We start from the raw sequence: 11,897 nt of genomic DNA on the forward strand, positions 1-11,897 counted from the left end.
TTATTATGCCAAATTTTGTTGAGCATGAGGAGGTTGAGGTGGGGGGTGGGGGGGGTGTATATTGTAGCGTCCCGGAAGAGTTAGTGCTGCAAGGGGTTCTGGGTATTTGTCCTGTTGTGTTTATGTTGTGTTACGGTGCGGATGTTCTCCCGAAATGTGTTTGCCATTCTTGTTTGGCGTGGGTTCACAGTGTGGCACATATTTGTAACAGTGTTAAAGTAGTTTATACGCCTACCCTCAGTGTGACCTGTATGGCTGTTGACCAAGTATGCTTGCATTCACTTGTGTGTGTGAAAAGCCTTTAAAGGCAGTGCCTTTAAGGTTTATTGGCGCTCTGTACTTCTCCCTATGTCCGTGTACACAGCGGTGTTTTAAAAAGTCATAAATTGTACTTTTTGAAACAGATACCGATAATTTTGAAACCGATACCGATAATTTCCGATATTACACTTTAAAGCATTTATCGGCAGTCCGATATTATCGGACATCTCTAATTATGGCTGCTGTAGTCAGACGTCCTGTGCTTCAACATACGGGTATTATTATGGTGTGTTTATAAGGACCCTATAACGGCACCTATTAGGAGACATTATCTTTTACGCAATATTATGCAAACCCAACTTTTCTTACATATTGGTACCTGCTAATGTAATATTACAGTATTTTTTAATCAACATCTAAATGAGCTTTCGACCGGCTGTAAGACCATGCGGAGGAAACTTTGATGCACTCTAAGGACATACGATATTTATATATATATATTTTACCTAACATGAAGTCAGCACCATAGAGCTCAAACGTGTTCTTGCGGGAGTCGACCAGGTCTTGTGTCGTTTGCAACGCATGAACCACAGCCTTCTTCATCCCGGGCACCACCTCACTCTCCCACTGGGTCTGGCGGCCCCGACTAGACAGAAAGGTCGTGAACTGGTCGTCTGACCACATGTTGTCTTCCGGGATGATAGGATGGCGTCGATGAGAAGGCCTCAGATGCTTCTGGATGGAATTGTTGCACAAGTGCACAGAGCTGAAAAGTGTACTCACGTTTAGTCACCAGGAAATTAACTACATGTGTCATTAATAATCTTTGAATTCCGGAAGCAGAGTAGAGACAGATGGGGAGAGGCTTGGCACCAAATTCTGGGCGCCCATACACAAGACTCACAAAGGGCCTCTTATCCCACCTTAAACCCAATGTCGCCTCCTCATACACTTGGTATGTTTACATTGCAGTAAACAACAAACTATTGCAGGAATTTGGTTGAAAACAGTTTTTTAAAACTCTAAATTCAGGTTTTTGACTGGAAAAGACGGGATTAACGTATCTACCGTATTTTTCGGACTATAAGTCACAGTTTTTTTCATAGTTTGGCCGGGGGTGAGACTTATACTCAGGAGCGACTTATGTGTGAAATTATTAACAAATTAGCGTAAAATATCAAATATTATTATTTAGCTCATTCACGTAAGAGACTAGACGTATAAGATTTCATGGGATTTAGCGATTAGGAGTGACAGATTGTTTGGTAAACGTATAGCATGTTTTATATGTTATAGTTATTTGAATGACTCTTACCATAATATGTTACGTTAACATACCAGGCACGTTCTCAGTTGGTTATTTATGCCTCATATAACGTACACTTATTCAGCCTGTTGTTCACTATTCTTTATTTATTTGAAATTGCCTTTCAAATGTCTATTCTTGGTGTTGGGTTTTATCAAATACATTTCCCCAAAAAATGCGACTTATACTCCAGTGCGACTTATATATGTTTTTTTCCTTCTTTGTTATGCATTTTCGACCGGTGCGACTTATACTCCGGAGCGACTTATAGTCTGCAAAATAGGGTAGACTAGACACAGGGTTACTTAACCATAGGGCCCATTGTTTGGAAGCAAGAGCCCCCTAGAGCAGTGGTCCCCAACCACCGGGCCACGGCCCGGTACCGGTCCGCGGACCGATTGGTACCGGGCCGCGCAAGAAATTAAAAAAATAAATAAAATAAAAATAAAATTAAAAAAAATGTTTTAATTTATTTTTTTAATTAAATCAACATAAAACACATTATATACATATTGTGTATGTGTATGTCAATATAGATCAATACAGTCTGCAGGGATACAGTCCGTAAGCACACATGATAGTATTTCTTTATAGAAAAAAAAAAAGAAAAAAAAAATCCCCCCCTCCCCAGCTACAAAAAGGTTGGGGACCATTGCCCTAGAGGACCACCAAAAAGATCAGTTTCTCAGCTGTGGTTCGTATGGTCAACAGCAGTACTCGTACCAGTAGTTGTAATGCACATTTCCACCACTTGGGGCAGTAATGACAATATCAAAGTCGCAGAAAGGTTTTTTAAGCCCAAAAATTATGACTAAAGTGGGGAAGCTGTAATTTTATTTGAAATACAATTTTATTGACAGTTTATTAAAGAAACATTTATTTCAGGGCATTTACCATGAATTGATTAACGTGGACCCCCCGACTTAAACAAGTTGAAAAACTTATTCGGGTGTTACCATTTAGTGGTCAATTGTACGGAATATGTACTGTACTGTGCAATCTACTAATACAAGTTTCAATCAATCAATCAATCAATCAATCAATTCAATCCATCGCAACTGGACTGTTTGGTTTGTCTTAAAAGACGTTTCGCCTCTCATAGGGGCAACGTCTTCTAAGACAAACTAAACAGTCCAGTAGTGATGGATTAATTGCCCTGAGATGACAATGACCTCGATGAATTAGAACAGTCATAGACAACATCAATTATTACTATTTATTATCAATATAGTTGTAATGTATTTCTTCCAGCACTGTAATTGTATGTAAAGGTATATTTCTGCAGTTTTTATTAGTGCCTTCTTTTGCAGTACCATATATTTAAATAGTATTTATTTTTGTAATCAGCCTGACCTTAGCCTTGATAATAAAGTTTGTGATGAACACATTATTTCATATCATTTGACAAGGTGTATCCTGTTAAACTGTAAGTAGGTTATATATTCAAATCAAAAGTAAGATTCCTAATTTGGTGTTATTATTTGAGTAAGGGCCCCATTTCCCTCTGTAGTAGAACAGTTGGGCCCCAAGGTCAACAAGGTTAAGAACCCCTGGATAGAACATAAATCCCCCCTAAATTATTTAGTTTTGGTTTAATAAATTTGTGCCAACAAATTCAATATAAAGTAGTCAGAATATGAATTTAAATAATCATAACCTGTCATTATTACCTTAAATATGACAATAAATCTGTCAAGTTTTCCTTTACTTCAGACTGTAAAGTAGCTGATTGACATAGGATTCTCATCAGTGGGTACTACGAATAATAATACATTATTATATTATTATGCGTGCATCTCCTAAGTCTCCCCTTGTCTTTAAAATTTAGTGACGCCTCTGTTTTAAACTTTAACCAGGGGTCCTTGAATGCATTACAGTTATGGGCAATGAGATCCAAAAGTGAAACTTGCACCTAACTTGCTTTTATGACATTTGTACATTTCTTCTATCATCTCATGCATGTTCCAAAATGTTGCCTCTGTGTGTGAATGCTTCAAGGTGACCTTTGATGACATTATGACGTTTGTTTTGAGTAAAGTGTTTGAAGCTAGTTTTTGCTATTCAGGAGGAACGGACGACAGGTAATTTGCATTTTTTTAATGGGGGTGTAGGTATTATGGGTTATACTTGTATAGCTCTTTTCTACCATCAAGGTACTCAAAGCGTTTTGACTAGGGCTGCGAATCTTTGGCTGTCCCACGATTCGATTCAGAATCGATTCTTGGGGTCACGATTCGATTCAAAATCGATTTTTTTTCAATTCAACACGATTCTCGATTCAAAAACGATTTTTTATTTTATTTATTTTTTTATGAAAACAATACACAACAATACCATAATAATGCAATACAATTTCGAAACCAAACCCAATTTTGGAGTTCTGAACTTGTGATTTCTTGCAGTGTTAAGTGGTAATATTTCACATTTGTCCCAATTGACTTTATACCCTGATAAACAGCCATATTCAGTGATGACATTATTGATATAGTGTAGAGAGGAGTTAACATGTGACAGGTAGAGAATTATGTCGTCACAATACATCGATAGCTTATTATACTGAGAGCCAATTTTTATAACATGAATATTATTTTCACTTCTTATTTTTGCAGCTAAGGGTTCAATAACCAAATTAAATAATCCAGATGCAGGACATCCCTGTTTTACTCCTCTTTTTAACGAAAAAGGTTCTGAAATATGATTATTGGTTTTGACTGATGCCATGGGCCTTGTATAAAGCATCTTAATCCATTGTATAAAATTATCTCCAAATCCAAATTTACGTAGTGTGCAAAACATAAATGACCAGTTTATGCGGTCGAATGCCTTCTCCGCATCAACAGTACAAACTGCTGTGGGATAAGGGAGACTTCTAGCATAGTAAATAACATTAAACAATTTCCTTGTATTGTCTGAAGATTGTCGACCTTCCATGAAGCCAGTTTGGTCAGTATGAATTAATTTTCCTATTACATTTGATAATCGTGTGGCTAAGATTTTTGCCAAGATTCAAAAGGATTCTCTATTCATTCAATACATAGATTTCAGCAGGATCTACCCCAGTCTGCTGACATGCAAGCAGAGTAGTAGATTTTTGTAAAAAGCTTTTATAATTGTAAAGGACAATGTTTTATCAACTGATTGCAATAATGTAAATTTGTTTTAACTACTAAATGAACCAAAAATATGACTTATTTTATTTTTGTGAAAATATTGGACACAGTGTGTTGTCAAGCTTATGTGATGCGATGCAAGTGCAAGCCACTGTGACACTATTGTTCTTTTTTAAAACATTTTTATAAATGTCTAATGATAATGTCAATGAGGGATTTTAATCACTGCTATGTTGAAATTGTAACTAATATTGATACTGTTGTTGATAATATTCATTTTTGTTTCACTACTTTTGGTTTGTTCTGTGTCGTGTTTGTGTCTCCTCTCAATTGCTCTGTTTATTGCCGTTCTGAGTGTTGCTGGGTCGGGTTTGGTTTTGGAATTGGATTGCATTGTTATGGTATTGCTGTGTATTGTTTTGTTGGATTGATTAATTTAAAAAAATAAAAAATAAAAAAATAAATTATGAAACATAAATAAATAAAAAATCGATTTTTTAAAAATGAGAATCGATTCTGAATCGCACAACGTGAGAATCGCGATTCGGATTAGAATCGATTTTTTCCCACACCCCTAGTTTTGACACTTGTCTGTGAAGCTAAAAATTTTTTTTGAAATAAACTCCAACCATAACCAAATGGACAAGTGATTGACGCAGAAGTGCCACTGATCACTCTGCACGTCCCTCTGTCCTACGCCATGCATAAAAGGGAGCGGGGATCATGGCTCACACACACAGTCTTTAAACACAGAAGAATCAAGATCCCAGCCGGAGGAACTGGTCAGTAAAAGACGTTTTTCCCCCACCGCCTTAAAACCTGACACAAACTGCACCGCGCGCCAGCAACCACGAGGGTCGTAGGCAACATTCTTATTTGATTCAAGCAACCTTATTCTTGGACTTTCACGGCTATATTAATTTTATCTTAAAATTTATGACATCTTTTTTTAATAACTTACATATTTAAATGATAGAAACATTCAAACTTTACAAAAGATCAAGTCCCCCCACCCCCTTCCACATTGATGACTTACTTGTCCATGGTGTCCACTGAGTAAGGCTGCGTAGAAAAGCGCAAGTAGCACTTTCTATAAAACCACACAGTGAGAGGGTTCCAGTCCGTCACCAGAAACCACTGGCGCACGTCGAACTTGGTGCCTTCCACCAGGAAGGGACGCTCCAAGTATTTCTGCACCACCCATTTGCTTTCCTTGATGAGAGCCGGATCCCTGTCCACCAGGCTGAGGATCTCATCCAAACGTTTGGCACATTTGATACCTGCGAAAGAAAAAGGACATTTGGGTTACGCTTTTCAATTTTGTCGGACGAGTTGTGATCTCTCGCCTCTGCCTCTGGACATGGCTCCCGGCTTGACGATCCAGATGTTGTGTATGCCGTCTGTGTCCAGCTGTGGACTGACCCCAGACAGCCTGTGCAGCATGGCCCGGCAGCAGCCGACTAAGTGCTCGCTGACATCAACCTGAGCTCCACCACTGCGGGAGAAAGCGCCGCTGACAACTTGCAGCCTGGTGCTCACTGACATTTTGCATGAATACAGAACAGGGATTTAGTTGTCACATTCTTTATATCACGCCACTGGAGGGCGCTGTCTTGTGGTGTGGAAGTTTACGGAATTAGGTTTAGAGCTCTCCTACAAAGTTAAAGTACCAATGATTGTCACACACACACTAGGTATGGCGAAATTATTCTCTGCATTTGACCCATCACCCTTGATCACCCCTTGGGAGGTGAGGGGAGCAGTGAGCAGCAGCGTTGGCCGCGCCCGGGAATCATTTTTGGTGATTTAACCCCCAATTCCAACCCTTGATGCTGAGTGCCAAGCAGGGAGGTAATGGGTCCCATTTTTATAGTATTTGGTATAGTATATAGTCTTTGAACTCACAACCTACCGATCTCAGGTACGGACACTCTAACCCAGGGGTCACCAACCTTTTTGAAACCAAGAGCTACTTCTTGGGTACTGATTAATGCGAAGGGCTACCAGTTTGATACACACTTAAATAAATTGCCACAAATAGCCAATTTGCTCAATTTACCTTTAACTCTATGTTATTATTAATAATTAATGATATTTACACTTAATTGAACGGTTTAAAAGAGGAGAAAACACGAAAAAAATGAAAATTCAATTTTGAAACATAGTTTATCTTCAATTTCGACTCTTTAAAATTCTAAATTCAACCGAAAAAAAAGAAGAGAAAAACTAGCTAATTCGAATCTTTTTGAAAAAATTAAAAAAATAATTTATGGAATATCATTAGTAATTTTTCCTGATTAAGATTAATTTTAGAATTTTGATGACATGTTTTAAATAGGTTAAAATCCAATCTGCACTTTGTTAGAATATATAACAAATTGGACCAAGCTATATTTCTAACAAAGACAAATCATTATTTCTTCTAGATTTTCCAGAACAAAAATTTGAAAAAAAATTCAAAAGACTTTGAAATAAGATTTAAATTTGATTCTACAGATTTTCTAGATTTGCCACAATAATTTTTTTGAATTTTAATCATAATAAGTTTGAAGAAATATTTCACAAATATTCTTCGTTGAAAAAACAGAAGCTAAAATGAACAATCAAATTAAAACATATTTATTATTCTTTACAATAAAAAAAAAAAGTACTTGAACATTGATTTAAATTGTCAGGAAAGAAGAGGAAGGAATTTAAAAGGTAAAAAGGTATATGTGCTTAAAAATCCTAAAATCATTTTTAAGGTTGTATTTTTTTCTCTAAAATTGTCTTTCTGAAAGTTATAAGAAGCAAAGTAAAAAAATGTATGAATTTAGTTAAACAAGTGAAGACCAAGTCTTTAAAATATTTTCTTGGAGTTTCAAATTCTATTTGAGTTTTGTCTCTCTTAGAATTCAAAATGTCGGGCAAAGCGAGACCAGCTTGCTGGTAAATAAATAAAATTTAAAAAATAGAGGCAGCTCACTGGTAAGTGCTGCTATTTGAGCTATTTTTAGAACAGGCCAGCGGGCTACTCATCTGGTCCTTACGGGCTACCTGGTGCCCGCGGGCACCGCGTTGGTGACCCCTGGTCTAACCAGTCCTCTCTGGAGTAAGACTTGAACTTGAGGCCAAAGGACTTTTAGAGGTTTTTTTTTTTACATTTTTCTTCTATCTACTTCTAACAAAACAATTTTGTTCCTTGCTACATGTGAAGAGAAGGTGTAGTTTGTGTTGGTCCTCATATTCTCTTCTGGGTTCGTTTGTCATGATACATCATGACTAGAGATGTCCGATAATGGCTTTTTTGCCGATATGCGATATTCCGATATTGTCCAACTCTTAATTACCGATTCCGATATCAACCGATAGCAATATATACAGTCGTGGAGTTAACACATTATTATGCCTTAAATTAAATTTTTTCTGTCTTGCCACTGGTGAGGGCGGTCGCATCTCTCTCCGCTCCCTCCTTCCCTGCTTGCTCTCTTTGTTTTTTGTCTTGTCTGAACTATTTTGAAGCCTCTTTTCTTGAGCTGTCCTCAAATCTAAACATCAAAATGAATTTGATCAACTGGACTCTCGACGCAATTGACACAGTCTTTTCGACAAGGAAAAGAGGCTCGGGGGAGCCTGGCTGCCCTGATGGAACCATTGCTGCGGGGTACGTGAGAGATTCCTGGAATACTTGGAGAATCATGTGCCTCTCAGTCCTTTCCATCGAGGACGTGGAAGACATCTACCTATTTGGAGCTGTGATCGCAGGGCATTTGCTGATTGGGCTGGGCATTGCTCTGGTGTATCGTCAAATTCGGAAGACGATGGCAGCCACTCAAGGGGCCAACAGGCTGTTCAACGCAATGGAAGGATTGGGTCGTGCTGTGGGATCACAGACTGGAGCGATTGCTGATTTGAATCGCAAGGTAGATTCCATCTTGATGATGTTACAGAAAGAATAAATTGGAATTGTCAGAGCCAGCATATAGAGCAGGAATGTCATTGTTTTGACTGCTCGAAGAAAAAAAACAACATCTTAATCTACGATTTGACTCCCTCGAATGGCCTTGAGGAACAGGCTGTTTGAAAACACTCCCCCGAGGACTCCTCAAAGATGGACGCTTTTGACCTTTCCCTTTCTTCAAAAGCACCTGGGTCGGACTCTTGAACTCTTGAACTCTTGGGGCCGGCCTCGCCCCATAAAGACAATCCAACATCTCACCCAAGTTAATTGGGCATACATGCACGCACATACCCCTCCCCAAATCAACGTCTTCACCACTGCTTTATTCCTCCGGGGTTGTGGGGGCTGAGCAGCGCTCAACAGCAGCTGCTGGCCTCCAAGGTCCTGTTGGATGACTTTGTTGCGAGTTGTTGTGATTAAATGTACCTTGTTTATGTGTGCCATGCTATGTGAGGTTTTTTTCCTCGGACTCAGTCTGGACCATTCCTGAGGGTCCAGCCTCAGACTGATATTTTTTTTACTTCCCCCCTCCCCCCAATGTCACCTTTTTCCCACCTTTTTGAGGAGCGCCTAAGTGAGGCTGATCCGTTGGCGGTCCCGTCTTGTCTCCCTGTAACGTATGTCTGCTCTTAGCGGGATTGTGCCGAAAATGTAATTTCAGTTCTTATGTGTCTTGTACATGTAAGAATGGACAATAAAGCTGATTGATTGATTGAAATTAAATTATTAAATATTATGCCATTAAACAATGTGACAAGGTTTTCCAAAATAAATCAACTCAAGTTATGGAAAAAAAATGCCAACATGGCACTGCCATATTTATTATTGAAGTCACAAAGTGCATTATTTTTTTTAACATGCCTCAAAACAACAGCTTTGAATTTGGGACATGCTCTCCCTGAGAGAGCATGAAGTTGGGGGGGGACGGGGTTGTTAGGTAGGGGGTAGCGGGGGGTGTATATTGTAGCGTCCCGGAAGAGTTAGTGCTGCAAGGGGTTCTGGGTATTTGTACTGTTGTGTTTATGTTGTGTCACGGTGCGGATGTTCTCCCGAAATGTGTTTGTCATTCTTGTTTGGTGTGGGTTCACAGTGTGGCGCATATTTGTAACAGTGTTAAAGTTGTTTATACGGCCACCCTCAGTGTGACCTGAATGGCTGTTGATCAAGTATGCCCTGGATTCACTTGAGTGTGTGTGAAAAGTCGTAGATATTATGTGACTGGGCCGGCACGCAAAGGCAGAGCCTTTAAGGTTTATTGGTGCTCTGTACTTCTCCCTACGTCCGTGTACACAGCGGCGTTTTAAAAAGTCATACATTTTACTTTTTGAAACCGATACCGATCATTTTGAAACCGATACCGATAATTTCCGATAATACATTTTAAAGCATTTATCGGCCATAGTATCGGCAGTCCGATATTATCTGACATACCTAGTGTTGATGGAAGGAAAGTGTTCCCCTTACTCACTGAACAACCAAATAGTAGGCATGGATAAACTCCTCCCACTCCTGATTTTTAAGGGATTGACCCGGGTCCGAGCTGGTGTCGATGTCAGCGTGCTGTAAACTCTCCAGAAAACCCTGGCACACTTTGAGAGCGGTGTCGATCATTTTTGGAATAACCTCGGGTGGTTCTGAAATGGAGAAATGACAGCAAGATGTGCTCTGACACACATAATAAAGGGGTCATACCTCCAATGGGCTCCTTTTCCCTCTTTTTGTGTACGTCCTGCACCGTCTCAACAACGTACTTCAGAAGACTGGTGCAGGCTGTCCTCCTGTAGTCCTCTATAGGGAGGACACACATGGTTAGCTGGATTATAGGCATATTCCACTGATGGAGAAATATCTCACCAATGAAAGCATGCTTCTCGTCCCGTGCCCCGAGTCGGTAACAGCGAGGAAAAAAGGTGTCTGGGTCGGCGGAGTCAAACCAGTGGAGGCTCCTCAGGTTGACACACAATCCCACCTGCAACAGTTAGTCATGTACACTGATGTGTATTTCTGGTCTTGTCACCCTGCGGCTGGATCAAAAGAGACGTCGGAGACGCTTTGCTAAACAAAAAGATGCTTTATTACAAGCAAGTGTCATTATACAGGTCTGCAGTACCTGGAGGAGGTCAAGTACAAAAAAAATGAGGCACTCCTAACTTGGAGAAGCCTAACCATATTATTTATATTCCTCCTTCCTGTCTCTGTGTGTGTGTACTAAGTCAGGAGAGCACATCCTGACCATAAATACACCTGCTCAGTGGCCTAGTGGTTACAGTGTCCGCCCTGAGATTGGTAGGTCGTGAGTTCAAACCCCGGCCGAGTCATACCAAAGACTATAAAAATGGGACCCATTACCTCCCTGCTTGGCACGCAGCATCAAGGGTTGGAATTGGGGGTTAAATCACCAAAAATGATTCCCGGGCGCGGCCACTGCTGCTGCTCACTGCTCCCCTCACCTCCCAGGGGGTGATCATGGGTGATGGGTCAAATGCAGAGAATAATTTCGCCACACCTAGTGTGTGTGTGACAATCATGGGTACTTTAACTTTAACTTTTTAAAAGGAGATGTTCGTGTGTAAGTGACTGGGAAACAACCTCTATAAGTTGTAACTTCAAATGGTAAATGGTAAATGGGTTGTACTTGTATAGCGCTTTTCTATCTTTTTAAGGAACTCAAAGCGCTTTAACTCTATTTCCACATTCACCCATTCACACACACATTCACACACTGATATATTTATTTACTCATATTTATTTTTTATATTGTTTTTATATTGGTTTTCTACTCATTTATTTTTTGTTTTTATTCAGTTATTGGTGAAGCATAATATTGTTTTTAATATTGTTTTTAACGTGGCTGTGCAGCACTTTGTGTAAATGTGCTATATAAATAAAGTGGATTGGATTGGATTGATGGCGGGAGCTGCCATGCAAGGCGCTAACCAGGACCCATCAGGAGCAAGGGTGAAGTGTCTTGCTCAAGGACACAACGGACGTGACTAGGATGGTAGAAGGTGAACCTTCTACCAGTAACCCTCAGATTGCTGGCACAGCCACTCTCCCAACTTCGCCACGCCGGCCCATTCAATGTTGATGTGAAGATAGACAAGGAGTCTCTCCTCCAGGATAGAGCTATCACTTTTGCATTCCGCAGTCTGAATTTATTGCCTCTTTTCGTGGGAGAGTTAACCCGGTCCACATACGAATGTCCAACTAAGGCTCCTTAATTTATTAAGGGCTCAACCATTATTTACTTAAACCTGGTGGTTTGCTTTCTTTAAGTTGA

At 39.7% G+C, this 11,897-nt stretch overlaps 1 protein-coding gene across 3 annotated transcripts in view; it reads right to left on the minus strand.

Annotated features, from left to right (window-relative positions):
- Positions 1-11,897, minus strand: part of LOC133648578 (tubulin monoglycylase TTLL3-like) — a 25,455-nt gene that overhangs the window by 2,596 nt on the left and 10,962 nt on the right. For all 3 annotated transcript variants that reach the window (XM_062044810.1, XM_062044819.1, XM_062044828.1), the window contains exons 8-13: positions 10,472-10,586; positions 10,310-10,405; positions 10,086-10,251; positions 6,024-6,172; positions 5,714-5,957; positions 768-1,027 (exon numbers count right to left, since the gene is read on the minus strand). In XM_062044810.1, the coding sequence (XP_061900794.1) occupies positions 768-1,027; positions 5,714-5,957; positions 6,024-6,172; positions 10,086-10,251; positions 10,310-10,405; positions 10,472-10,586 (1,030 nt within the window). The remainder of the gene's footprint in view (positions 1-767; positions 1,028-5,713; positions 5,958-6,023; positions 6,173-10,085; positions 10,252-10,309; positions 10,406-10,471; positions 10,587-11,897) is intronic.

Source organism: Entelurus aequoreus, linkage group LG01 (assembly GCF_033978785.1).
Source record: "Entelurus aequoreus isolate RoL-2023_Sb linkage group LG01, RoL_Eaeq_v1.1, whole genome shotgun sequence".
Lineage (NCBI taxonomy): Eukaryota > Metazoa > Chordata > Actinopteri > Syngnathiformes > Syngnathidae > Entelurus > Entelurus aequoreus.